The sequence below is a fragment of the Vulpes vulpes genome, chromosome 5 (genome assembly GCF_048418805.1).
Source record: "Vulpes vulpes isolate BD-2025 chromosome 5, VulVul3, whole genome shotgun sequence".
Lineage (NCBI taxonomy): Eukaryota > Metazoa > Chordata > Mammalia > Carnivora > Canidae > Vulpes > Vulpes vulpes.
In genome coordinates this window covers 68,347,539-68,375,069 of record NC_132784.1, presented here as the reverse complement: position 1 = coordinate 68,375,069, position 27,531 = coordinate 68,347,539, and the positions used below count along the sequence as shown (strand labels likewise).

The 27,531-nt window shown below is 57.6% G+C and overlaps 1 protein-coding gene and 1 long non-coding RNA gene across 11 annotated transcripts in view; one reads left to right on the top strand and one right to left on the bottom strand.

Moving 5' to 3' along the window:
• LOC140599035 (uncharacterized) overlaps nucleotides 1–4,164 on the top strand; it is a 41,718-nt gene extending 37,554 nt beyond the window's left edge. The window contains exon 4 of one of the 2 annotated variants that reach the window (XR_012001675.1): nucleotides 1,433–4,164. This is a non-coding gene — a long non-coding RNA (uncharacterized lncRNA). Of the gene's footprint in view, nucleotides 1–891 lie in introns of both variants that reach the window. The other variant, XR_012001676.1, reaches the window with a different exon arrangement.
• ANO1 (anoctamin 1) overlaps nucleotides 1–27,531 on the bottom strand; it is a 158,868-nt gene that overhangs the window by 23,084 nt on the left and 108,253 nt on the right. For 3 of the 9 annotated variants that reach the window (XM_072758645.1, XM_072758647.1, XM_072758646.1), the window contains 8 exons: nucleotides 22,871–22,935; nucleotides 22,085–22,219; nucleotides 18,204–18,364; nucleotides 6,906–6,988; nucleotides 5,229–5,240; nucleotides 4,560–4,631; nucleotides 2,474–2,551; nucleotides 1,448–1,522 (listed from right to left, as the gene is read on the bottom strand). In XM_072758645.1, the coding sequence (XP_072614746.1) occupies nucleotides 1,448–1,522; nucleotides 2,474–2,551; nucleotides 4,560–4,631; nucleotides 5,229–5,240; nucleotides 6,906–6,988; nucleotides 18,204–18,364; nucleotides 22,085–22,219; nucleotides 22,871–22,935 (681 nt within the window). Of the gene's footprint in view, nucleotides 1–1,447; nucleotides 1,523–2,473; nucleotides 2,552–4,559; nucleotides 4,632–5,228; nucleotides 5,241–6,893; nucleotides 6,989–18,203; nucleotides 18,365–22,084; nucleotides 22,220–22,870; nucleotides 22,936–27,531 lie in introns of all 9 variants that reach the window. The other 6 variants (XM_072758648.1, XM_072758651.1, XM_072758650.1 and 3 more) reach the window with 3 other exon arrangements.

The following is a 27,531-nucleotide window of genomic DNA, read 5'->3' as shown; positions in this document are numbered from 1 at the left end:
TGACCCCTGCCTCCTGCCAGAGGGCGGGTGGGTCCCACGACAGGCAAGACCTCTGGCAGTCCCATCTCCTGCGGGCAAAGCCCCTTCTGGGTTAAAAGGACTGTGGAGCTCTGGCTGGTGGGTTCACCTGGTGGTCCCAAGACCAGGACCACGAAGGGGGGCAGTGCATAGCAGGTGCTCAACCAGTATGTGCTAAGTGAATGAACCTCCTGGGGTGGTTGGAGGACAGAGCTGTGACCCATTTATACATGAGGGCAAAGAAAGACAAGCCTCCACCTTCCGTGGAGTTTGCACGGAGCAGCGGGGCTCCGGGGGCAGAGTGCTAACTGCCACTGGGGCCCAGCACGTCTGGGCTGGTGGCCTGGAGAGAAGGGCTGGACCTGTGGCCTGTTTCCTCATCAGCAGGAGGGGGTGGCATTGGGATTGTGAGACCTCAGGGAGACTCCCTGCAAGGCCCCCAGGCCGCTGGACACGGCTCAAGCCCTGGCTCACAGTGGCTGACACCAGGCCCCCAGGTGTCAGGCCCTTGGATACCAGGCCCCGGGCTGGGAGCCATGCAGGCCCCAGGCTGGGAGCCGCTCTAACTTGGGCTGGACAAGAGGCTGGTGATTTTCACAGTGTCCACCAGTGCCCTGCCCTCTTGAGGAGGACAGAACGCAGCTAGCACATGGCCAAGGCCTTCCAGGGCTGAGACCCAGTCAATCTGGGATTAAAATCCCCACAGAGAGCCAGGGTGTTGGCTGATTACACCAGCAGCATCGACAAGACTAGAGTCACGGGCCCTTAGCCACCTGAGTAGCACTGTCCTGACTTGTGTCCTGCCTGTGCATTTTCATTTCATGGTTTTCTTTTTTTTTTTTTTCTTTTTTTTTTATTATTTATTTATGATAGTCAGAGAGAGAAAGAGAGGCAGAGACACAGGCAGAGGGAGAAGCAGGCTCCATGCACCGGGAGCCCGACGTGGGATTCGATCCCGGGTCTCCAGGATCGCGCCCTGGGCCAAAGGCAGGCGCCAAACTGCTGCGCCACCCAGGGATCGCCATTTCATGGTTTTCTTTACCACCACCACCACCAGCAAAAAAAAAAAACAAAAAACAAAAAACAAAAAACAAAACCACCAAACCACCCCAAAAACTTTTCAGTTTTGTTTGAAATAACACGTATGAAGTTTCAGGTTTGAACAACGAGTCCCTCTCAGAGTGAAAGCTGTAACTCAGGGACCAGGCGAAGTTACCTCCTGTACCTGAGAGCACGCGGGTCCCCTTGGGGTCCCCATGGAACCTGAGCCCCTTCCTGTTTTACGGGTGGTAGTGAAACCTGACCCCACACCACATCCCAGGATGAGAGCAAATGTCATGTTGAGGCCTGACTCTGGTCTAGGTGAGCCCCATGCCATCTCCCCATGGGCTTACCAGATCTCTCCCCACTTCAGCCTTCCAGAACTCACCATGAAGACAATGGAGACCAAGTTGGTGAAGTAGGCTGGGAACCGGTCTCTCCAGGTCAGCTTCACCTTGTCCGTCTGCAACATGAAACAATGCTGGGTCATCTGGTGTGGGGCCTGCCGCGGTGGAGAGAATTCTGTGCGCGCGCGCAGGTGTGTGCGTGAACACGGACAACGGAAATACTCAGAAACACCTTTACGGAAACACGCCCACAGGTGACAAGTGAAAGCAAACAGTAGCATCCAAGGAAGGGTCTGGGGTCTTATTATCTATCGAATGATGCCATGTAAGAGCAGCAATACTAGTGTTTGGAAACGTGACTCCTCTGCGTCCGGGGCATCACAGCGCCACATGCTTTTCTAAATTAGACTGTCAGCCCCGTGTTTGGGAGCAGCCCGAGTCTGGCTGAAGCCTCACTTTAAGGCTAGAAGATCTTAAGGATGTCTTGCCCTCTGCCACCCAGACCATAATAGTTATTTTTCCTGCGCAGGGCAAGCTAAAACAGGTAACTAGCATTACGAGTTGAAACGCCGATTGCCGCGTAGCAACGGGGCACCGTGGTGACACGGGGCCCTGAAGGCTCTCTGGCTCTGGGATGGCCTGGGCTGGTGGGCCCTTGACTAGCAGCTTGATGTCAACCTGTGATCTTTCGAGAACGGGGGTGGATTTTTAAATGACGGGGGCCTGGTGGGGGGAATGCATGTATTAGGACAGGGAATGCCACTCATTCCAGGGGCGGGTGGCATGCGTGTTGGCGGGCAGTGCAAGAAGCAGGCACAAGCATCCGTGACGAGCGCGCTCCACGGGCTCCGAGAGAAGCCAGGACTCCCCCCAACACAGACCCATGGTAGCCATGCAGTGACATCTCGACATATATCACAGCCCGATGGGTGTGGAGGGAAGGCACAGAAATGTGGGTGTGGATGTTAAGGAAAAAAAAAACTACAGAGTTTTTGAGGACAACACAACAGACTTTGATTGTCTGCAAAACAGTCAAGACTTGCGTTGCCCCCGAAACAGAAGAGTACCAATTTCACCCCCGCCATGGCTGTCTTAACCCTCTGCTTCCATTTGTTTGTTGACTCCTCTGGAATATGCCGGCGCTTCTGAGGGTGGTGGAGGGAACAAGAGAGCACCGTGGGGTGAAGTGTGATGAGGCTCTGGAGCGCAGGGCCCAGGGCCCAGCGTCCCCTTGCCTGTGGGGTGTGCTGGCTGCCAAGGCCAATGCGGGGCCCGAGCGTTTGAAACCAGTAACAGATGGCAGATCCCCATGTTCTAAGGGCAGGGGGGCAGCAAAGCTCTGGGAATGGGAGATGGGGCTTTGGAGATGGACTCCCCAGGAAAGACCTGGTGGGGCTCTGAGCCGCCCCCCCGTCAGGGAGTCACCATGATTTCCACAGAGCCATGCCCAGGAGCATAGGTTCATGTGCCAGTTAACAGGTGGGTCTCTTTTTTTTTGCAGCTGGATTTGGTGCCATAGCTGGGTGGGGGGGGGGCGCGGGAATGACAACCATAAAGGAGCTGCTGGGAGCCATGAGACACAGAGGGGATAAATGAGGGGTACGGCCCGCCAGAAGCATACAGAGCCCCGGGGGCCCCCAGAGCCCTGGTGAAAAGGAACCCTGTACACTTGTTGCTCTGGAGATCACAGCCGAGAGGCACACCTGGCACGGCTGCCCAGGTCCACCGTTTGGGTTTGGTTATGTCCCTCGACTTTACATGGATTGACGTGAGCCATAGAGCCTTTTTCTCCTTAGGGAAGAACCAAATACCCATCTGTGCTCATGCTAAAAGGTGCCACTGTAAAGGCACAGGGTGGACAGTCCTGACCCTAGCTGGGGGCAGAGGGTGCCACATTGAACACAGGTCTTTGGGGACTGTAGTGGAGGCCTACGGGGCTTCCGAGGCTGTGGTGTCCAGGCTGCTCCCTTCCAGAGGACAACATAAAGTCCAGAGGGTCTAAGAGGGCCAGTCAAGGCCGGGCAAGGCAGGCTCTGGAGGCAGTGTGCATGGAGATGTGCACACATTCGTGCTTTATGGTTATCTGCAGCCTTGAGTCCTGCTCAGACTCTAAGATAGCGTTCAGGGAGCTGCACCCACTTCCTGGCTGAAACAGGATGAAGCTGTATTTTTGCCGTGTTCCAGGAGCTGGGGCCCGAGAGGGGGTTTTTGGTGCACCCACTTTACCCCCCAGATGAGATTTTGGCAATTGTAACCGCTGGACACTTGGAACCAGCAAACCTTGTCCATGCACCACAGTAATAAGAGAAGATGAACCCAGGGGCTTGTGGTGTGGATGTGAACGCAGGGGGCAGGGGGGCGCTTGGGGAGCGTCTGTTTCCCACCCATCAAGGACGGACACACACTTCCCCAGCCACAGGCAGGGGGTGCCAGGGGCCAGGGGGATCCCCACTTGTCCCCGGGCATATAAAACACCTTCGTTAAAAACCAGCCACACTGCTCTAGAGGTTTGCTAGAATTTAGGCTGTGAACATGACAGCCAATTTGAATGAGATGTTTAGGGGGAAAAAAGTCACTTGTAAAAAGATGGTGATCTTCAGAACATCATGAAACACTTCCCTCTCATTCCCATGTCTCTGAGGGAAACAAGGAATTGGCTGTCTGCTCAGGGACCTGCTGGGGCAAACCGTCCTGTTTCATAATTCAACATCGAGCACAAGAAGCAGACATAAAAAAATGTCAAGTGTCCTGTGAAAAAGCTGCAAAGCTGCCTGGTTCTTCACGTTGAAATGTTGGCTGAGGTTTGAGATACCCTCAGGACAGGTCAAGAAGAGAGACCCAGAGCAGAGGCTGACAAACATTGGCCTGTGGACCAGATCTGGCCCCTTACTCGTTTTTATGGATAAAGTTTTATTGGAACACAAGCAGGCCTACTTGTTTACCTGCTGTCTGTGGCTGCTCTCGAGCTACGAAAAGCATTGAGTAGTTGTGACAGAGGCCTTGTGGGGTCAGATATTTATGATCTGGCCCATGTCTGGGGGCCGGCCCCAGGTCTGTTGATGCGCACGCAGTGTTTGCTGAGCCCTGGTCTATGCTGCTGTGTGCGTACACTGTGTTATGGCCAGGAAAGCCAAACAGCAGTGGCCACCGTACCTCTTTGCTTTTGGATTCTTTCCTAAGTGACTTTTCCAAGACTCTGGCTTCATATTCGGCTCTGGGATGGTCCTGTGAAAGAAACCAAATCAACGAGAAGCCTGTTAACTGAGTTTGAGACCTTCAACATGAGCACACATGACAAATTCAGTCCTTACATTGGTCTCGGGCACCCTCTGGGGGCAGTTCGTAGCTGGCTGCTTGTACCATTTCCAATTTAGACTGCCCCACCCATGGCCCGACCAGGATTCTCCCCCTGGTTGGGAACCCCAGCCCACCGGCGTCTGTGTCCTGGAGGCAGGTGGTCTGTGCCGCCGCCCGCCCTGCCGCCCACTTGCTCATCGTGAACACCCAGCCATGAACTGGCCCCCGAGAATGTTCTATCAGGAGCTGTGGGGGTCGAAGAGACTGCAGGAAGTGTCAGCGAGCGCGGGCAGACCGGAGGCGCCAGGCCTCGGGGGAGCCCAGAGTAGGTCAGCAAAGGGCGCTGGAACAGAAGAATGAGGGGTATGAGAGCCGCAGAGTGGGGGAGGAAGCAGAGACCCCTGCCCGCGGTGGAAGAGCTGCGGAGAGCCGCGCGGCACAGACAGACGGATCAGTGTGCAGGGAGGTCCCACTCCCAAGGAGACAGGCTACGGGGAAGACAGAGGAGTGACAAAAAATCCAAACCTTGACAGCCTCCTTCGGGGAACCAGGACGTAAAAACAAAAACAAAAAGATTTCATTACTTTGTGTTTTCTTTTGTTTTGTTTTTTAAGAAATAGGCCGCATCCTCTAGAGATCATTTTCGTGAGAACCAGAAAGAAGGTGGATGGACACACGGGACAAGAGGGGTGCGGGGAACCGGGGCCAGCTGAAGCCACTGTTGCCGGGTCACATCTGTGGCTCATTGGGTTGTGGAAGCCCCCAAGGGCTGTATGTGTGAGACTCCGGGAAGGGGCCCGCAGGCCAGCCAACTCGACACAGGCTTCCCTTCCATCACCACCTCCCCGAGGAGGCCCTGAGCAGCCACGGGGGATGGGACACTCACTTGGGGGACTCACTGGGGCCCGCTGGGACCCCTGTCCAATGGTTCTGATCGCCACCCCAGAACCAAGTGCCCAAGCCATCAGGGCGAGGGGATCACAGATGGATCCCCAAGGCGTTGAACAATGGAGACTGCCCCCTCCTTCTCCCAACCACAGGCACATCCTGGAAAGAACATCCTAAATCTAAAATAATAAGAAGATGTGACAGTTTTTGTCCTACTCGAGTCTTTCTAATAGAAACAGTTGCAGGGAAGGTGCCTCGCCAAGTGGATGGCTGAGTGGGCTGTGGGGGCAGAGCACCAGGGTCCGGGTGTGGCTGTGCCGCTAAAGAGCTGCCTGCTGGGGACTGGGACAGATGCAGCCACTTGTGACACGGGATAACGGGACCTGCCATGGAAGAGGTTGTGCCTGGAGACGGCAAGTCAGGTGACCCATTCTGGAGCATTTACTGCTCTGTGCCCTGCTCCAGACCTATGGCCCCTTTAGGACCCCTGCAAAGTCCATCGAGTGAGGCCCAGGAGAGGCAAGGACACTGAGGCACAGAGGCTCGCCCCAGGTCACATGGCAAGGGTAGTAGGAGCTTGGAATGGGACTCTGCAGCCGCTGTGCCTCTCCTGCAGACTCTACTGTCTATGGGGCTTCCCTGGCTGACGAGTAACCGGCCCTTCCGTCCTGGGAAGGAGCGTGTCGTGCAGGGGCACACGTGAGGAATGTGAAAAAAGTCAGTGGAAGAGATTTACAGGTCACGACATAAGTGCACCAGAGCTTTCTTGAAAAATAAACTAAAAGCACGGAGGGGCGCCTGGCTGGCTCCATCAGCACAGTGTGCGACTCTCGATCTTGGGGTTGTAGGTTTGAGCCCCATGTTGGGGGTAGGGTTTGCTTTTAAAAATTAATAAAAAATAAGCATGTACTTTATAAAAGTACTGGTCACTGGGGGGCCAGCCCTGAAGGCTCTGCTCTGTGCCGTGGCTGTGGGAGGGGGGCGTTTTTTGCTGGTCCCTCCTCTGGGAAGTCCTCATTCCCACTCCCCAGCCAGGCCCGACTGCAGGCGGAGAGGGGGCTCCAAGGGGCGCGAGTGTGGCACCCGGGCAAAGGCTGACAGCCCCCTTGGGCCTTGGGCTCGTGGGCAGGAGCGGTCCCCTCCTGGACCCAGTTGTGCTGGGTCGGCATGGGAGCCTGGGTGCATGTCCACGGGAGCTCTGAGATCTGAGACTTCAGCAGATCCCAAAAGGTCACATTGGTGGCTGACTTGGTGCCGGGGAGATGCAGCGGGGGCAGGGAGGGGCGCAGGGGGCATGGGGGCCAGACTGCTCACCTCCTCCTCCTCGAAGCCCGTGAGGTCCCAGTGGTACCTGAGCCGCATCTGTTTCCGCTTCCAGTGCTCCATGAAGGTGGCAGCTGTGGGTGGAGGAAGAACAAGGTCATCCAGGACAGAGGGCACTCTGGTCACCCACACAGTGTGGTCAGCGAGGTACCAACAGGCTGGACCAAGGACAGGTGAGCTGGTGTCCTCTGTTCCCCACGGGACAGGGGCACTCACTTCCCCATTTTACAGATGAAGAAACTGAGGCAAAAGGACATTGAGTCCCGGCCAAGGTTCCTCAGCCAGCCAGGGAAGGGCCAGGCAGGCTGGCCCCAGAGCCTATGCTCCTAACATCCTGCTCCAGCATTCTTGAGGACCCCAGGTCACAGGTGGGGGTCCTGAGGTCACCAGGGTGAGGTGTGGGCCAAGGCCACTCACTCAAGATTCAAACCTCCACACTCTGGCTGCTTAGCTGCCCTCTTAGCTGCTACGTCCTACTTTGTATTTTGAACAGACTCAGCATAGTTCAAATGCTGCCTCCTCCAGGAAGCCCCTGGTCATCCCCCTCCTTGTCGGAAAAAGACCCCAACTCCTCTTGGGAACTCTCTCGCTCACGGTGACCACACCATCTTCTACTCTGACTCTCATCCCGGTTCAGGGGCCGTTCTGGTGTGTGGGGCGGGGATGCCGCCTCGTCCATCTGGATTCCCGGCACAGACAGGTGCTCAGGAGGGCTCACTGGATGAACAAATGGCTCTCGTGAGCACACAGCCATAGAGATGCAACTGGCTGAATTGCTGGTTATTAAAGCTCCCCCTCCTCGTGGGACAATCGGCGGAGGAGGAGGAAGGGAGCAAGGACAAGTGTGGTTGTCCTAACGAGACAATGTCCTAATCATTAACGAGAGCTCAGGCCCCTGGGTGTGTAGACTAGCCTTTCCCCCAATTTCCCTGAGGAGAAATCCAATGCTTGTCTGACAAGCGGTGGCATCAAGATGGAAATAAGTGAGGTCTGGCGCCCGCCTGGCAGCGAGGTCCGTGGCCAGGAGAGGGTGCAGCTTTGGAACTGGCAAGAAGTGGGTCTGAGTCTGGCTCATCTCCAGGCTAGAGAGCTTTTGCCTGTCCAAATTGCTCCTCCACGTGAAGGAGAGGTGGCCACCGGGCCCCCGAGATCACCCGATTTTGTGCATAGCTGGCACCTCTGAAGTCTGAGCCGCCCGACCAGCCGGGCTGGCCAGGAAACAGCAACCTCTCTAGGTCTTTCGAATGGGGATGACTTAATCCAGGGCACTGGTCAGGCAGGCAGCGGAGGAGAGAAGACAAGCAGGGGATAGAGAGAGTGGATGGAGAACGGGCAGGGATTGGGGACAGGGGGAGGCGGTGCTGCTGTGGAGCCAGAAGCAGCCAGAGTCAGTCACAGAGGGAGGGCCTTCCCGTGGGTGTCAGAGCCGCCTCCGCCAGCCAGCGACACTGGGGAGGCAGGGGGAAGTAGGGAGAGGTACCCGGGCCCTCCTTTCAGCTGCCCTCTGACCTCCCATGGGCAGGACCCACAGGGAATCGGGAAAGCACTGGGCTGAGGAGGCAGCTCCATGGGATGCAAACGCACACTCAGCAGACACTGAGCAGCAGCATCGTGGGGAGCATGGCAGGGGGAGTGGGGGCCAGATGCCTGCAGGGAGCAGGCCTGGCCAACGAGGAGGACACAAGGGGCTTTCCTCTGCCTCTTCCCACACGTCCTCCAGCCTCTGCAGTGGAGGAGGTCAGCCTGCCTCACACCCATGACACCTGTTCTGAAAGGCACTTTGCCTCTTCTCTCTGTCCTGGTGCTGAGCGGGAGTGGGACAATGCAGGAGCGTTGATGCTCACACCGAGGGCTCCATCCAGGCTTCCTGTGTCCTCCCCATTGCCGGTCGACCCAACTCCACCACCACCTCCCCGGCCACCTGCCCTCCCCTCCCCTGGTCACAGTGTCATAATACAACTACCTTGTAAGGAGGACTCTCTGTGTATGTAGGGGATTCACCATTGCCGGTAACCCGACCCTTGCCGCGATGCTATTTCCATTCCCGGATTTACAAGCGACCCCAGAGACGCAGAGGGTTGAACGCCAGGCCCAAGGTCAACTGCAGGTTCACAGCAGGACTGGGATTTAAATCTAATTCCATTTGACCCCACAGTCTATACTTAACCACCCTACCTGACTGGTCCTGTTTGGACACCTGATATTCTTTAAGGGAATAATAACCACAGTCATAATAAGTAGCCTGATTACTAGAGCAAACCTGTATTGCCATTTTATGGACCAGGAGATGAGGGCTCAGAGAGCTTAACTACTTTGTCCAAGATCACATAGCTAGGCAGCCGGTACTTGACCCCAGGCACTCTAGCTTAGGACCTGTGCTGTGAGATCTTAAGACAGATACAAGGACCCTCTTCCAGAGGTCCCTGTGCCCAGGACCAAGGCTGGAGCCTGGTGGCCAGGGGTGGCAGTGGTACATAGTTAAGCCTTGGTGGGCTTGGTTATGTTGAAGAAATAAAGACATGTTCTATAGAATAATTACTTTTCAGCTTCTTTAAAAATTGGAAGGATTGGCACCAAAAGGCTGGAGCCAAGGTGAGACCATCCGTTTGTCAAAGTTCAGGTGTACCTTCTCCTCTTGGCCACAGACCTCGCCACTCCCCGGTGCTGGACCCCGTGGCAGAATTTGCACACCTGCCCTGAAGCAAAGGGGTACAGGTGTGGAGCTCAGGCTTGACTGGCAGGAGGGGTGACGTGAAGGCTCACACAGAGCCCAGGGGGCAGGCCCAGCCTCTCAGCTCAAAAGGCATTGTTAGAAGGGGGCCGGGTAACGGCAGGAAGAAGCCCGAGTATCTGTCCTCCCCAACTGTGCTCCTGCGCCCCGCCCTCATCCCAACCTCGTGGACAGTGGAGGGTCCTGCCGGGTTCCCCCGCTCCCCGGGGAGGTCTTGCCAGCGTACTGCTTCCGCACGCCCCACCTCTTTCCACCCCACCCTCAGGCCCTCCATGCAGGGATAAGACACTCCTTTTTACAGATGCATAAAGTGAGGCTCTGAGCAATCTTGTGATTGGTTAACAGGTGGCAGAAACCTGGACTGGGAACTTCTGATGCCAAGATTGGCCAGGGCTGGGGCTGGGGCCAGGGCGTGGGGGTGGCTTCGCACCTGTCTGAGGGCAAGCTGTGTGCCGAGCCTGGTCGGTGTCCAAAATAAGTGGCCTCAGTGACCACACAGGGGGCCCAAGAGACAAGACCAGGTCCCCGAAATCCAGAGCCCCGAGGGCAGCAGAGCACAAAGACACAGACAACCCAAGAGGGAGTCCCGGGCAGGGTGGCAGCAGGTGGCTGCGCTATAATTCTTCTTTCTTTAAACATCTGCCATAATGATACAATGTTAGACAAACATTCTTGCAGGGCAGCCCAGAGGCAGCAGGTGAGCACAGGGCCTGGTCTGCCTTGGACCACAACCAGTTGGGAGCCTGGCGCGTCACTGCCCGCCCTGGCCCTGCAGCCCCAGCCCCCCCCCCCCCCCCCGCCCCCATCTACACATCTTCCGACCTGGCCCATGAGGAAGGAGCCCCACTGTGTCTGGCTAAGAGGCTGACCATGGGATAAAAGGCCACGCTCGGTATGGTTCCATTGACGTGAAACACCCAGGATGGTTATTAGTAAACCCACTGAGAAGGAAAGCAGACTGATGGTTGCCAAGGGCCGGGGACAAGAGGCAGTAGACGGGGAGCTTGCCAAAATTCAGATTCCCGGGCAGGCCAGTGGTAAGCGCGCAAGGGTCTGAAGCCCTGACCTCCCGGTCGTCTGGCCTACTTTCCTCCATCCACCTCTTGTCTCATCTCAGCACACCCTGCCTGCTCCTGAGGCCCAGCCGACCCCAGACCCCTGGGGGCAGGCAGGGCTCAGATGCTCCCTCCATAGGCCAGGGGGCGTCCTCCTTACAATGTCACCCCCCAGGGCAGAGACCGGCTTTGTGAACCTCTGGCTCCCAATGCCCCAAGTGTCTGCTAGCCGCACACCTCTCCTCCTCCGGGTGGGGACCAGAGATGCCTCCCCTGGGAGCTGCAGGACCAGCAGGAGCTCTCTGAGCACGCAGCAGAGACGGGGCTCCAGCATGAAGGCCTCCCTGAGTCACCAGGCACCCCATTTATTTACCCGCACCCTGAAGAGACTTCATTAACTCCCGAGTCTCCGCTGGCCATTTAATTCCAGCAAGAATCACAAAGGAGCTGTGTCTACACCCCCATCTGGCTCGGGGTGCTTGGCTGGGCACAGCCCTGGAGGGGTTTCAACCACACCTCCACCATTTCATTAAGATGGGGGCCACCCTCCTGCAGCTTCTTGCAGCCGGACTCAAACCAAATAACCTCCTTTGTTCTGCGTGGAACTGACAAGCAGTTAAAACCCCATTATTATGCCATAATTTCAGAAAATTGATCCTAGCAAATAGCTAAATGGGGCTCAAAGTTGCTTTGTGTGACACCTTCTTGGAGGCTTTGAAATGTCATAAATCCCAGGCGGCAGCAAGCTGGCGTCTCTAGGACCGGTGCTTCAGCGCCTGGGCCAGCGGGCCCCACTGTGGAGGGGACGGCGACACGGCCGGCTCCTGCTGCGGGCAGCGGCAGGTCCGGGATCTGTCATCGAGCCAGCAGAAATGTTAGCAGCTGGAGGACAGGAGAAGAAAGGACACGGGGAAGCAGACACACCAATGGGAAGACGAGCCCCTGGAGGGCAACAAACAAATAATTGAATAAGGGATTTAAAAGGGAACTAACCTCGAGGTCTCTGCTAATTACGCTAGACAGTGATTGTGCAGGCGGGGGACGGGGGGGGGGGGGGGGGGGGAGCGGGGGACTAAGGGGGGCGTCTCCTGCTCCCTCTCCCTCCACCTCTGGCTGGGGCTGACGGCACCACCACCTCCCAAACCCGCAGGCTCTTTCCTGTTACTTCTGTCTTGATTTATAATAAGCTCCTTTCTTCCTAAAGTGAGTGCTTCCCAGGAGCGGTGTGGCTTTTTTGTTATCTTTTGCCCCAAATGAGAGCATGCAGACCGAACATGCACTTGACAGACGGGCACGTTGCTGTGTCCCGTGGTGGAGGTGGAGGTGAAGCTGAAGGGGCGGGTGTGTGTGTGTGTGTGTGTGTGTGTATGTGTGTGTACAGGGGAGAGGCAACCAGTAGAAGCACAGATTCGCCCCCTTCCCTACAACCTGCAGGGAGGGAATCACGTTTTGCTCTCAAGGATGGGGAGCTGGTAAGGGCCGGCCAAGACCGTTGAGGCCATTACGTGGCCCTGCTCTGCACACAGCAGGTGCTCGATAAAGAAGGGTGAACCCAGCACGCTGGCTGCCCTGAGCAGGTGCCCAGAATCGGATGAGATCGCTCGGTCCTGGCCGGCTGAGCAGCCTCCCTGCCTGCCCACCCCTCACGGCCGCCTCTGGGAGACCCTCTGCTCCCCCAGGAGGGCACAGGACGGAGCCTGGAGCAGGTCTGCATGGAGACAGGTGACCGGGCACTGGTTTAGAGCTGCAGAGCCAATGGGCCTGGAGGGGCGTGTTATGTCCGTTAGAGCCGTTAGCTGTGTGATCTTGGGCAGGCCGCTCCCTCTCTGGGCTGTGGTGTCCTCATCCGAGGATAACAACTGACCCTCCCTCCAGGGCTCCTGGGTCACCATTGACGTCACTGTATGCAGGGCTCCTGCCCAGGGTCTGGCACACAGTCAGCCCTCAATGCTGATTCTCAGGGGGATGGAGGCGCGTCTGGGGACAGATGGGGGAGCTGTCCAGGTGAGGATAAATCTGAGGTAATCTCGTCAGGAGGAGGAAGGCCTGTGTCGAGCGGGCATGTCGGCGAGATCAGGTTAACCACGCAGGCAGAGGGAAGAGGGACAAGTGCCCATGCCCGGAGCTAGGGAACCAGAGTGCTGGACTCCACTCTTGCCTCTGCCTCTCATCTCTGGTGTAAGCCTGGGAAAGCTGCCTCCATTTGCTCATCTGTCAAATGGGGCAATAAAGCTACCCACCTCCTATGGCAACCAGGGCATCAGTGAGTCACCCCACACACGATGCTCAGCACAGTGCCTGGCAGAGAGGCTAATGGAAGTGGGTCTTCTCCTCTGGATGGGGTGAAGCCACATCACGGACAGACATCCCCAAGCACAGGGTTATATTGGGCTCCAGCCTCCCAGGGTCCAGGCTCTTCTCTCATATTCAATAAGCAAGTGCTCACCGAACTCACGTACCAGTGAACACAATATGACACCTGGCACCAGGCACAGCCCCGAGGATGTCACAAGGAATGACGAATTTGAGGCTCCCAACACCCCTCAGAGTGGCTTATATTATTACCCCCATTTTACACCTGGGGATTCAGAGAGCAGAAGCAACTTGCCTGAGGTCACACAGCTGCTAGATGACAGAGCTAAGAGATCCGAACCTGAGTCTGGCCTGGGATCTGCAGCACCATTAACCACTTCACTGCATCTTCCTGGGAGAGAGCCCACCCTGCTGGGTACCGATTGGACCCGAGCGTCAAGCTGACAGCCTGTGCAAGCTGAGCTCCCCTGGGGGCTCGAATGCGCTGCCCAGTGAACCTTCCCAGCTCAGGGCAGGGACCCAGGCCTGTGTGCCTGGCCAGCAGGTGTTCCAGCTTCCGCCTGGAGCTTCCCAGGCCCAGACCAGAGAGGCAGTGGGGAGGAGAGTGCACACCAGTGCTGAGGTCTTGAGGAAGGCCAGGGAGGCTGAGAATGAGGAGCAGAGGGTGGTGGTGGGGGTGGCTCGGAGGTGTTTCCCAGTGGACCCAGGGTCCAGAGAGATGAGGGTGGGCAGCGGAACCACACATAGCTACCACCTCCCTAAGCTCTGCAGTAACCACAGCAAAGGGTCTTCCAACACAGCTTGAATGCCTCCTGGAGCAGGGTGCTCACTACCTCCCTGGCTGGCTCACACAGTGCTCACTGCTGGAAATCTCTCCCTGTACTGAGCTGGTGACCTAGGATTTTATTGATGGCCTTGTTTGGAAGACTGCCTTTGTCCACCAAGAGACGTGATGGGATTTATCATGAGGCTATGCTTATTTCTGCACATGCCTGGCTCCCACTCTGAGCAGACGTCCTGGGATGCAGGCGCCGCCTCATTGCTCTGTGCCTGTACCTTGCAAGGCAGAGTCTAGCACAGTCCGTGCTCCCAAGTGCCTGTCTTTGCCAACACGAGCCTGCTGATGCCGGTCACACACCCGTGGTGCTGGCTGGGAAGTCCCTCTCTTGGCTCCCCAGTCCTCATTGCAGAAAACAAGTGTCAAATCTTCCCAGCAGAACTCCCGTGTTCCCCAAATCCCACAGATGAACCTCCAAATGTAAAAATCTGTAAAAGACCTGCTGTCATTTTAAAGCTAAGGCAAGCCTAAGGGAGGCAGGGGAGGCGTGCACTGTGCAAAACCTGCAGATCGGCTCAGGGCCAGGCAAGCGTGGGGTGCGCACCCGAGGGACGGTCCTCCAGCAAGGGCGCTGTGTCCAGGCACCTCCCTCGCTGCACCCTCATCCTGGGGTAACCATCCTGTCTTGTGGGGGCCCCAGGGTGAGAACTACAGGGAGACTGTGGGGTTTTATGCATTTAGGTCCAGGCTGTTTGCTCCAACAAGTGGGACAGATGAGCCCAGAGCCCCAGCCTAGTCAGGAGGCAGGGCTGGGCCGGGTCGGGGCAGGAGCTTCTGGGAGCTAGGGTGGGGACATAGTCCTGGATACTCTCTATCATCCGAGTGTGTGCAGGCTGCGGGCGCTCAGAGCCATTCTGAGCCTGGGGGGAGAGGGACAAGACTGGCCAGCCTCCTCCTGACAGCTGGGGGGTCACGGACCCGCCTTTCTGAGGCTCGGGCACAACCCGCGTCCACACGGGGATGACGATGGCCCAAGAAGGAAGTGCAGCCCCCCACGTACGTCCCGTGTGTGTTTCTGCAGGTGACGAAGAGGGTGCTCGTACTTCTGAGATGAAGCTTGCGATGGCCAGAAGCCAATGGAGCTCTCAGGGCTCCTGCAGCAAGAGCTGGCCTGGCGCCTGGCGTGGAATGCTTGCGACTGACGTCTTTCAGCTGAAAGCTCGGGATCCCAGCCTGTGCCCCGTTCCCGGCCTCCCTTGGCCTCTCACTGCAGCGAGGAAGTGGCCCACAGCAGTGCCTTGCACCTGTGCACCTGTGACTTATGTTCTGTCCCCAGGAGGACGTGTGTGTGTGCGGGGACTCAGGGGGCCAGTTTCCTCCCCACCCTGAGGCTACAGCTGGACAGGCAGGACCCCTGAGGCCGATGCCCCATTCGTCATGGGGTGGGGGCTGCAACTGTACCCCACGTGCTTCACACGAAGCTGGCCCAGCCATGCCTGCCACCTTCTCCTCAACCCCGGGAAAGGCCCGCAGGAGAGCAGAAACAAAGCACCCAAGTCCTTTGCCACGACCAAAGTGTCCTTCTCTGTCGGGGAAACCTTTGGAAAGACAATCACCTGGGGCTTGGGGGCTGGGTTCCTTTTAGGGTTTCCCATGGGGAATGTGGGGATGGGTGGGACAAATCTGGGGAGCCCGGGGCTGGGGAGGGGGTGACAAGATCTCCTGACTGCCGCTCTGGTCCTTCCCATGGGCCCCCTTCCCCGACTGGCCACACTGTGGCCCCTGGGGATAACCTGGCTTCTCACCATTGGCCCAAGCACCTGCCAAGGAGCTCCCTCTGGTCTTGAGGAAGAGCCCTGGCCACTGTCCCTGTCGGAGCTGGATCAGCCCTCCTTCCACTTCTTCCCAAGCTGCTCCTTACATTTGCTGTCTTTGACTCGAAGATAAGACACAAAAACACCTTCGATACTGCAGGCCAACTGGCTCTTGATTCCTCAGTGAGAACACTGAGCTCTTTACGGTAGGTCCTTGCTGGGACTCTGGGATTCCCCCTGCACCCTTCCCCTTGCTCTCTGCCCCCAGAGGCTCCCTCACCAGGCCCTGCACCCCTACCACCAGGCCTTTGCACATGCTGCTCCTGCTTGAATCCTGGATTGTAATCTTCCAAGGACAGCAGACACATCAGTTTTGCCTCCTGGCTTCCCCAAACACAGGCACCTAATAAAACTGATCAACCCTCCTCCAGCCAGGCACTGTCACGAACATCTTTACTTCTCACATCGCCCCACGTGTAGGCAGTGTCACCGTGGGTATGATGATGGCACAGGACCCCTAGTGAGTCAGCCACGTGCTCAGCTTGGTGGATGCTCTGCGGCCAGGACCTCTGATCCCTGCCATGCTGCTTCACAGAGAAATGTCAGGAGGCTGACATTTCCAGGGACGAGGCAGGGAGGGGGCATAGCTGAAGCCTGAGTCCCAAGGGTATAAATGCCCACTGGGCGGCCTGGACAGTCAGAGGGACACCGAACCATCTAGCAGGTCAGGTCATGGTCACCCCATGGACCACTGGTGGATGTTGGCTTGGCAGCCACATGGGCTCAGGGGCCCACTGGAGGGTGCTTGCCGGGAACCACCCCCACCCAAGCAGCAAGGATGGGGTCGCAGCTGAGGCTTCGGGGAGGGAGACTCCTGGGTGGGCGCTCCTGCTAAGGACACCAGGCTGCGCTCTAGATCCCAGGTGGGGAGGTGGGTGCCCAGCATGCGAGGGGAGATGCTCCAGCTCACAGTTTTGCCAGGACCCGTCCCAGAGCTGGCAGCCGCTGCCAGTCACCCCCCACTCAGCTTCCAGCGAGTGTGGACATGTGACCGAGGAGCCAGCCTGGCTGCTCAGCCCTCCCCTCCTCTGCCTGCACTCTCTACCTCCTGACCTCAGGCTCAGCCAACCCTGAGCCTCCCCGCTCCAGGGAGACGGGGCCAGGCGGCACCCTCGGGCCCTGGGACGCCTGCGGCTCCCTCCCTCACTGACATGTCTCCTGCTGACACCTCGGGCTGAACAGGCCCTCTCAGGCGGGGAGGGAGGCTGCCAGCGGCGCAGGGAAGCCCGCTCTGCCTCCACGGTCCCTCCTTTCCTGCAGTGAGACTCCCCGAGCTGCCAGCCTCCCTGGGGCGGCTGCCGAGGTGAGAAGCTCACGTCCCAACCTCGAGGATTCCGAGATTCTGAAAAATTCTCCCCAGTCCAGGGCTTTGGCATGTCACCAAGACCCACTGCACTCAGCAATGGAGTGCCTGAACTGAAGCCTCTGTGACTGGTGCCTGAGCCCGCCGCCGCCGCCCCTGGCACACCCGCCATGCACGGGGACGATGCTGAGTGTGCAGAGCCAGCCACAGGCCCCTCGGCAGCGAAGTGAGGCTCCATGAGGTGCCAGCCCGGCTGCTGCCAGGCCCCTCTGTTTCTACACTGAGTCCCCGCACTGCACATGCCCAGCACCTCTGCCCTCGACATCTTCAGAACATGCTGGAGGGGCTCACACCTCTTCCAGGAAGGCTGTCCTGACTTCCTCCTGCAGGCATCTTGGCCTCTCTGTGTCCAGCTCCATCTCCTCTAGATGGGAGTCTCTGGAGGCAAGGATCGAACTCTGGCATCCAGGGGACAGCTCAGCACGCTGCCGCTGGGGGGCCGAACTCCGAATCCTCCCCTGGCAAAGCTCTAACAGGGCTACAGAGGAGGGAACGGACCAGTCTGATGATCAAAAAGCACCTGTAGAAATGCATCTAGCCACCTCCATCACCAGCCTCCCAGGCCCCCAGAGTCTGAGTCAGGTACAGAAGTAGGGAAGCGTCCCCAGAGGAGGAGCTAGGTGCCTTGGACTTGGGGCAGCAGTGGAGTCTAGGGTTTAGGGGTATGGGCTCTGGAAACTGCACGTTTGATCCTGGTCTTGGACACCCAGGAGCCAAGTGACCCTGGGAAACTCACATCAACTATCTCTATGCCTCCACGTCCTTCCCCGTAAAATGGGCATGTGGAGCCTGCAGGGGGGCTGCGCAGACCCAATGAGAGATGTGCCCCAGGGCCTTCCCAGCACCACCAGGCCCTCTCGGCGCTCAAGCAGCTGCCTTCCTGGGCAATGATCCTTGTCCCAGGAAAGAGGGCCCATTTCTCAGAGCAAAGCACCCTTCTCTGCTGTTCATAAGACGTGGGTCAGAAGGACCAGTCTGTCTGCATCTGGGACACAGCACAGACCTGCTCACCTGCAGACACAACAGGGCGTCCTTTCCCCCGACCCTCCCTCCCGCGTTCATTCCTGGTGAATGCTGCTGCCTGTGCAAAATCTCAAGGAGGAAGGAAGGGAATGTAGGAACCCATCTGAAGTTGCTCTCTGCCCACAGACCCGGGGCAGCCGTGCTCTGCTTACCCCAGAGGGCCATGAATACGGAGAAGAAGACCGTGGCGGGGTTGTCGAAAAGGTGGCTGGCCCGGGCCGTGGCACACGCTGAGCTCATCTTCCAGTAGCTACAGGTCTTGTCACACAGCGGGCACATGGTGATGTTGTGTCTCTGGTCACACATCTCCATGCTGCAAGACAGGGATCAGCCTGTAAGTCCCCAGGTGAGGACACGTAGGGACTCTGTGCTGGGAGCCACGTGGGGGTGGGACAGAGTGCTGGTCCTGAGCAGCGGGTTGGTGAGGTGACACCAATAAGGCACGCCGGCCAGCTGCAGCTGGTGTCCATGTCCCTTCTCTCTTGAGGACCAGCTTCGGACACAGGTGACACATGCAATCCCATGGATCCCTGAGCTCAGAAGGGCCTGAGCTTGACTTCCTGTCTCTGTTACCACCTTAAAATTCTTAATGATTTTGAACAAGGCTCCTGCATTTTCATTTTGCATGAGGCCTGCAATTTCTGCAGCTGACTCTGGGTGTGGGCCTGTCCGGACTTGCTGAGTGCTCACTTTATGGGGGAACCTGAGGCAGCAGGACCCACAGCCTGTATGGGAGCCACCTCTAGGAGAAGCCAGGGGCCCATGGCCAGCATCCTCTCTTAGCTGGGCACTGTCCGGGCTTGTGCTAACAGCGGGTGCAGTCTGGGTGCTCATGCTGTAAGGCCCCGGAGGATAGCAAGAGGAACAGGTGAAGCCATAGACACGTTGTGCCCCTCCCGTGTCCCTGCACATCTCAGGCACTGTGCAGACTGCTGTTCATATAGGCTCAGTCGTCCTGGCAGGGATGCCATGGGGCAGCTGGCCTTGGGTGAGGCCCGGGCATCTGCCTCAGGGGACGCTTGGGAAGCACAGAGGAGACAGGTAGCTGGGTTGGAAGGAATGCACCAACGGGCAGTCCAGGCAAGGGACACCACTGTGCAGGGCTTGCTCAGGAGCCAAGGGGTGCCTGGCTGGGATGGTGGGTCCCGTTCAACACAGGTTGTTAGCCTGCTGGGCAAACATAATGTCTGGGGCCAGAGCCCAGCTGCTGCAGAGAGACGAGAGGGGGGCTGTACGATGCCCGGTGGCTTCCCTCCTCCACCAGCACCCTGGCATGCAGGCCCTCTCTTGTTGATACTCAAAGATACCAACATTCAAAGGCCATTGGCTGTGTGAGCAGGAGCCTGCAAGAGCATCTACCTGGCCCAGACCAGCTTTGGGGGCTACTATGACCCCATATTCATCAATGAAGAAATAAGCCCAGAGAGGGGAAGTAACGTGCTTAGGGTCATACAGCAGAGTGGGGACTGGGCCCTGTTCTCTATCTGTAAAGCCCAAGCCCTGCATGGCTCTCACACACTGCTCCTGGGTCCTTCTGTGGCTATTCCTGCCCTCTGTGCCCCTGGCCAGGCCCCTGAGCCTCAGACTCAGTTTCTCTTTCTGGAAGATGAGGAGAGGGACCAGAGTAAGGCCCTTCCAGCTTTGGCCTGCCCTGAACTTCCTCCTCTCTGCTGACTTGGACAAGACACTGAGCTATAATAGACACAAGGCAGGAGTGCTCGTTCCCAGGGGCTGAAGCAGGGGGTGTTTTTGTTCCTTATTTCTGGATGCACGGTGAACTTACACACACAATCAGGCCTGGCCCATAGCAGAACACCTGCTGAAAGGCTCTCGGGGACCCCCATGCCAGCGCGGTGGGCATTCGGGCTCACTTCTCAGTTATGCTGTGAAAACACTGTGTACATGCGTGTGTACCAGGCACTGTGTCAGGCATGGAGATGGAAAGATGATCATGGTGAGGAGGCTGCTGCCTCGGAGCGCCTGGGGAAGTGAGCGTGCTTGTGCATGCGTGTGGGAGTGTGTGCACACACGGAAGAGGGGCCGGCACACACGGGCGGGGGGCCAGCCAGCTCTGGGTTCAGCGCTGGGCTCTACCCTGTGTGATCTGTGCGGCTTAGGGCAGGTCATACAGACTACTTGGGCCTCGGTTTGCTCATCTGTAGAATGGGGGTGCTGGGAATGAAGAACATCCATGCTGTCGGGAGGATTAAACCAGGGAACACACAGGAAGCCCCCGGAACAGTGGTGCTCACCGTTACTATCCCGGGGGTAACTGAGCACAGCTGCTGTGGGGCGGGGGGAGGTGCTGACAAAAGCCCCCACTGTCGCTGGGCCTCCTGGGGCCCTGGTGACCTGGCCAGGGTGTGTGTGTGCAGGGCCCAGAGCCCAGAGGGGGCGGGGGCCAGGCCCTGCAGCTCTGCCTGCGGGGGGTATTGCCCGCCGCCCAGCCCTCCTCCCCGTTGGCATAAACAAGGCTAGCCAGACAAAAAGCCTTTTTCGGCTGGTTTGACACCCTCCGCCTCGCCCTTCACAACCCACAGCCAAAATAAAGACAAGGAACGGGAAGGTCTGCTGTGGAGGGGATGGGCAGGGCGGGGGGTGGCCGGCCGCTGGCTTCCTGCAGACCCGGTGGATCAGACTCCAAAGGGGACGCACACCTCCCACTTCGCCCGAGGTACCAACGAGGCAGTGGCCGAGGTGGTCTGCATCCCTGGCCGTGTGTCAGGAGGTGGTGACGGCCTGGCCTAGGGGACCTCAGAGCCCTGGTTGGGGAGGGCAGGCCTGCCCGGGCAGAGCCTCCTGGCCAAGGCCCCGCTGGCTGCGCGGAGCCTCCAGGGAAGGGAGGCGGGGCGGGGGGGGCGGTGAAGCCCCCAGGGGCCCTGCCATGGGCCATGTCCCTTGGGGCTTTGGAGCTGAAGACCCATCACACCTATAGCCACCGTCTGACCCAAGTGCCGCGGCCTCATGTCACATTAGTCAACAGAGGGACAGGCTTCCTCCGGCCTGTCTATGCCCAAAATAGCCCTGGAGGGTACGGAAGCCAGATTCCTTTGACGTTTTGATCCTGGGTGGGTGGAATATTTTAGGTGTTACTCATGCATCAAAGCATCATTTACACAAAAATTTGCCGGATATGGCCCTTCTGTGCCGCTGAGCCATAATGAGCCAGTCTCTTGGCCAGGTAAGGGACCCGTTTGATCTTTACAGACTGGAACCACAGATGAATTTTCCAAGCCACAGCTCTGCTTTGGAGACGCTGGGCTGAGTTGTAAGAAATACAATGGGACTGAAGTCCTCGGACTTGGTCCCTGAGAGATGCACGCGCCTGGAAGGCAGGGCCTGTCAGCAGGGTCCTTGATGGAGGTGGGGGGGCTGTCGTGCTGGACACACCATGCAGTCGCCTCTGGTTCAGGGCTCGGGCTTGGGCACACAGCTGGGAGACAGGACACTACCCTGCACACGGGGGACCGTGGCCCCCGGCCTCCCACCGCTTGACTCATGTTCTGGCTGCCACTTTGGGAGAACCACACCCCAGCACAAGGCCAGGCCGTCTGGGGGCCCCCGGCCTTCCTCCAGGAGCTCCCCATGCCTGACGTAACCTGTGGTGAGCAGCAGCAGGAGAGTCAGTTCTGTCCCTGCAAAACCTCCCGGGCCCCCCATCCTTCCCCAGGGATGAGGGAAGCCAGCGCTGAGATGGGGACCCAGGGGGCTGAGTCCACGCAGGGACCTGGGCAGAGCCCTTTGTCTCACCACCTGGGCTCACTAGGAAGCAGCACATTTCCCTGTCACTTAACTAAAACCTCTTAAAAGAGGGCAAAAAAACCTTCCAAGGAGGAAAAGCAGTTGGATGGTTATTTTACATCTTCCCCCAGATGAGAGAGAGTCTCCGGGAGCGTCTGTGCTCAGAAAGGCCCCCACACTCTCCTGGGGGCCTGGGGGTTGCTGGGGGCCCAGCGTAGGGACACAGGGCCCGCAGGCGGGAATGCAGCTTCTCCGAGAGCAGAATGTGTGTGCAGGAGGGATGTGTGCCTACCTGGGGATGTTGTCATCGACGGTGGCGCATCCGTACAGGAAGACGATGATGCCAACCACAGACGCAGGGATGAGCATCTGGGTGTACACACCCAGCCAGGCGAAGTATAGACCGATCTTCTCCCCAAAGTACTTCCTGCACCACAGGCCAAAGCCAAAGAGAGACAAGCTGATGCTCACTGCACACCAGTGTGGGAAGCACAGCACCCCCCTGCCCAGCAAGGAACAGCTCCAACAGGGCCCAGGGTTCTTCAGAGCAGGGCTCAGAGGGAGTGGGTGGGGGCTCTGGGCCCTGCCGGCAGGTGCGGGGTGCCCCGTCCTCGGCGCCCTTGGGAAGGTGGGCCATCCCGTGTGTGACATGCAGGCTGGGGGCGTGGAGGGCTCCGTCCCAAACCCCACCCAGCGTAGGAGTGGGAAAGAACTCTGGCCTGGAGGTGCCATGAGAACCAGCCCTCCTCACATTACGTGCCTCTGGTGCCCTCAGGAGCTTAATAATTTTCATGGGCTGGACTCGGGTTTACAAGTCCCCACAGGACACACATCTACTCCTCTTCCTGCCCCTGGAGAGAGGACAGCTTTCTCCTTCCTCTCAAGCCCCATCGGCCACCCAGAGCCCTTTCTCCAGCAAATCTATGGGTGACCAGGGCTCCTCAACCTCAGACAGGTTCCCAGGTGCCAAGTATTCAGTGAGGTCAAAACCAACAGACAACAAACCAGGGACTTGCCTCCTACAGCCTTTGAGCAGCCAGGCCCACTCCACTCCCTCTTACCTGGCGTCCCCTCTTACCTGACCAGGTCGATGGGCTGGTACTTATAGAAGACCCCGTAGCTCGCCCACTCTTGGTACAGGAGCTGGGGGAGAGCAAGTGGTAAGAGCTCATGAAGATGGGGCTGTGCCTCCCAGGGCTGGTGTGGTCAGCTCCTGGCTACAGCACCCATTCAGTCAACGAACACTTCTTGAGAGCCGGCCATGTGCCTGGTACCGTGCTGGGCACTGGGCTTTCAGAGGTGAGCATGGTGACACGGCTCGGAGCTCCAGGGCTCCCACCCTGCCTGGCAGGACAAACCCACATGAAACTTTCAGCTCCAGTAAGGGTCTCAAAGAACCCACCCACGGGGCAGCTGAGCTGGGGCTGGAGGCCGGCGGGAGGCTCCATGAGCAAGAACGGGCTACATGGGACAGAAGCTTCTGGAATCATTATGGAAGCCCCACTCTTCATGATCTGATCTGCAATTGATCTAAAATGGCCTGACTCTGTGAGACTTTTCCACTTAGGGATCCCGGTTGTCCCTGTCAGACGCCATGGCATTCTTTGTAAAGGACAGAGACCACCAGGCTCTGCAGCAGAGAATTACCAGGGGCAAGAATTTTAAAAGCTCTCATGGGGTGCAAAGAGAGCTTGACGTTTCTCTCCTGAGATGGGCTGTCTGATTAACACGGCTTAGTGAAATAAATGAAGTCGACACACACCCCATTACCCCCCAGGCTCTGGGCAGGGATGGTAATGAGCCTGATGGATGGAAAGCCTTGTATGAACACGCAGAGAGTAGTATCCTAAGTAAGACGGCACGTTGGGATTGGGGGTGTTAAAAAAGAAACCCCACCCATGTGGGTTGCTGGTGCTTTACCAGCCTTAACTCAAAGCCTAAGCCACACAGCTAGGACCCCCTGTACCTGGCCACCCGGCCCTGCCGGCATCAGACTGGGAATGGGTGGGAGGCAGGTGAGAGAAGGCCCCACGGGCTCCCTGGGCTTTCTGTGTCCTGCAGCCTGCCTTGCATCCTCTTCTTTTCTCTTAACACTTAAACTTAAAACTTGGGGCGGTGGGCGGGGGGCATCTCCTATACTCATGTTCTGCTCTGGCCCCCTGATAACACACTCTTTTGTATCATCACCCCAAATGATCTACACTCTGGACTGAATGTGTGTATGTATCCCCCCAGAATTCATCACCATGAAGTCCTAATCCTAATGGGACTGTATTCGGAGATGGGGTCTTTGCAGACACAATTACAGCTGAATGAAGATGCATAGGTGAGGTTTTGACCTGACAGGACAGGGGTCCTTATAAAATGAGAGATGCTAGCGCTTCTTTTCCACGTATCCACGGAGGACCCTGCAAGAAGGTGAGAAGGCAGCCGTCTGCAAGCCAGGGAGAGGGCCCTTCCCTGAACGCAACCCTGCTGACTCATGGATTTCCAACCTCCAGAAGCGGGAGACAATGAACGTCTGAGGCTTAAGCCCTGGCCTGCGTCTTCTGTTGTAGCAGGCTGCGCTGACGGATGCACCTGCCCCCCACCTCTCCACGGTCCGGAGCCGATGGCGTGGCATTATGTGCACACAGAGATCTTTACATAATTCTCTGAAAATTAACAAGAGGCTCACTGGGAGGGGTCCTGCTTTCGCAGACCAGGCTGTCAGCTCTGAGAAATAACACGCAGGAAAACACAAGTGCTGTGCTTCCTTAAAAGTCAACACACGTGTCTTCAGCAAAGGAGGGAAGCGTTAGAGAAGCAAAACACATCCTTAGGAGAGTGTAAGTGAACCTTGCTATCGGGAGCCTGGGTGTTCCCTGCTCTGATCACGGTAAGAGGAGTTCTCTAGGTTTTAGGTCTTTCTGCAAGTGCTACGATAGGATTACTGAGCAAGGCCCACATTCTGAAGGATGAACAGCAAGGCTGGCTGCTGGTAGGTGGCCTCTGCGGCCTCCAGAGGAAGAAGGGAGCATGCCCCCCCGCCCCGCCCCGTCTTGGAGGAGACAGTCAGGAGTTCAAGGTGCCACTCCTGTGCAGGGATGTGGGCTCTGCTGGGCCTCCAGTGGGGGTCCTGGGTGGGGTCTGGTCAGGCCCCCTGCCTCTGAGCCCTGCCGGGCATTCAGGGCAGACCCTTCCCTCTGAGCCCGTGGCTTCCATTACTCTGGTGGAAGCTGTCCCTCCTCCCAGGTCCAAGGGGGGGGTCCCCAGGGCTCATGCCCTTGAGAAAGCCACAGAGCTGGAGCTCGCCACATCTCGTCAGGCCTGGTTATGCAGAGGACAATGAAAAGCCCCCCTCCCCGTCCCGTTTCACTCTGTAAGCGGCAAGCTTTGATGAGCATGCACAGCACCTCTGGAAAAGCAGAGCGGCCATCGCTGACCTGGGCAGCTTCCTCCCCGCTGCTGAAATCAAGCTGCTGGTGCAGACCACACACAGGCTGGGGGGTGCACCAGAGGTGGGGGCAGAGGAGGGAGGAGGGAGGGAAAGAGGGAGACAGAGGCAGTGCAGGGGGATGGAAGGCCCCCTCAAAGGCACAGCCACGTCACACTGGTCCCTGTGTTCCCAGGCCTGCGGCAGGCCGGCCACCATTCACAGGGGAGATGTGACAGCTGGGGGTACACCCTGGCTTTCTACACAACTGCTTTACATCCGTGGAAGGTTCCTCCTGCCAAGAAGGAAACATCAATCACCCTGCAGCTGGCAGTGTAAAGAAATCAAACTTAAGATTTCCCTGTTACGGTTGGCAGAGCTCCGAGGGTGCACCTCAGCCTCGCAAGCAGGGTGGGAGGTGGCCAATGGGGGGCTGGTGGCTCCAGCCACAGTGACCCTGGACCGCAGAGGGGTCCACTGGGGTTTCTCTGGTGTGGGCTCCACACAGCGGCTGGGCAGGCCCGCTACGGCACGGATGGCGTCATGAATTACTACGTATGTATGTGCCCCTTGCTGTCTTCCTCTAGAATGGAGGCCCAGGTTCACCTGGTCTGTGTTATCCCCAGAGCCTCACACAGGGCCCCAGTACATAACTATGGGAGGAAGGAGGGAGAGAGGAAAGGGAAGAAGTAATGACAGGTCAGGGTCCCCACAGGGAGGGAGACAATCCACATCTGGAGTAACTCCCCCGCTCCACGTCCCTGGATGATGGAATGCTCACTCCCAAGGGCCCCGAGTGTCTATGACCCAAGGACCAAGCTGACTATTATGACCAGGGCTCAGCCTTGGCCTCGGCCTGCCTCTTGCTTAAGCCTTCCCACTTATGCCCTTGTTCCTCCTGCTCAGCACAGGAAAGTGGTGTTGGCTCGGCTGCAGCCCTCTTGCCATTCTGTGATGTATGCAGGACCAGCCACTTGAGGGAACCCCACCACTGATGGGACCAATCATGGGGGAGCCATGGATTTTGTCCCTGGGAAAAACAAAATACTCAGAACCAGGTCACTTAAGATGGAGCCACATGGGAGAATGAGAAGTTCTCCAAAGCTCTGAGTTAGGACCCAAACACCTATCTGGGACATTCCTCCTTCCTCCCCTCTCCATCTGTTCTATCTTATCCACCAACCCATTATCTACCCATCATCAAATCATCTACCCATCATCCAACCATCCACCTACTCATCCCCACTCATCCATCTATCCAACTACTCATCCATGCATCCATCTGTCCACCACCCATCTATCATCCATCATCCAACCATCCATCCATCCATCTATCCATCCATCCACCCATCCACCCATCCACCCATCATCCATCCATCCACCCATCCATTCCCACTCATCATCTATCCATCCAACTACCCATCCAACTATCCATCCATCCATCCATCCATCCATCCATCCATCCATCCAATATTCCTGGACTTCCCCCATGGACCAGGCCTGGTACACACAGCTGGGACATTAAATTCAGTGGGGCTGGGGGTGGGGGTGGTGGAGGGTAGGCAGCGTTCCAGGCAGAGGGAACAGGTGGGTCTGGATAAACCCAGAGTCATGTTTGCTGGGCCTGGAGCCCAGTGGTGCTCAGTAAGTAGCTCCTGAATAAGCAACTGAATCAGAGATAGTTTTGACATCAGGTGACTACTGGCTGAGTCGTCTCAGGTTAGTCAGGTGGCCAGGGAGGCAGGTGAGGAGAAGGCCTCAGTGGCCTGTGACCAGGAGGACTGAATTAGGCCTGAAAGGGGGTTGCTGGTGCCCAAGGAGGAAGCATTTGTAGGTGGAGGAGGCCAGACACGTGGCCACAAAGGGATGGAAGAGGATGGACTCTGAGGCCAGAGTTGGCCCAGACAGGCCTGGGGAGGGGACGGTGCTTCTCCAGCAGGATCTTTCTATGGGGGTTCTGCAAGTCGCTGGGTCTCAGATGAATGCCAGATGTTCCACTAAAAATAACCAAATATGTCATTTTCGAGCTAAATCTGATAGTATCTTCCGCTGGATTCCTGGGCGGGCAAGTTGCATCCAGTACCAAAGGTTTAAAAACACGTATGGGGGGCTGGAGGGAGGCAGGGACAGAGAACATTCCATACACAGAGGTTCCCACCCCGAGACCTGGGACAAGGCCACCATTGTGAGGTCCTCGGGGAAGCATCTCCACCCACCGTGGAGGACGGAGGGCAAGTGGTCGCGCTGGCGGCGGGGACGCAGGGAGCCCGGGCGTGCAGAAACAGCCAGAACACAGAAGAATAAACGGTTTGCTCTGTGTCTCC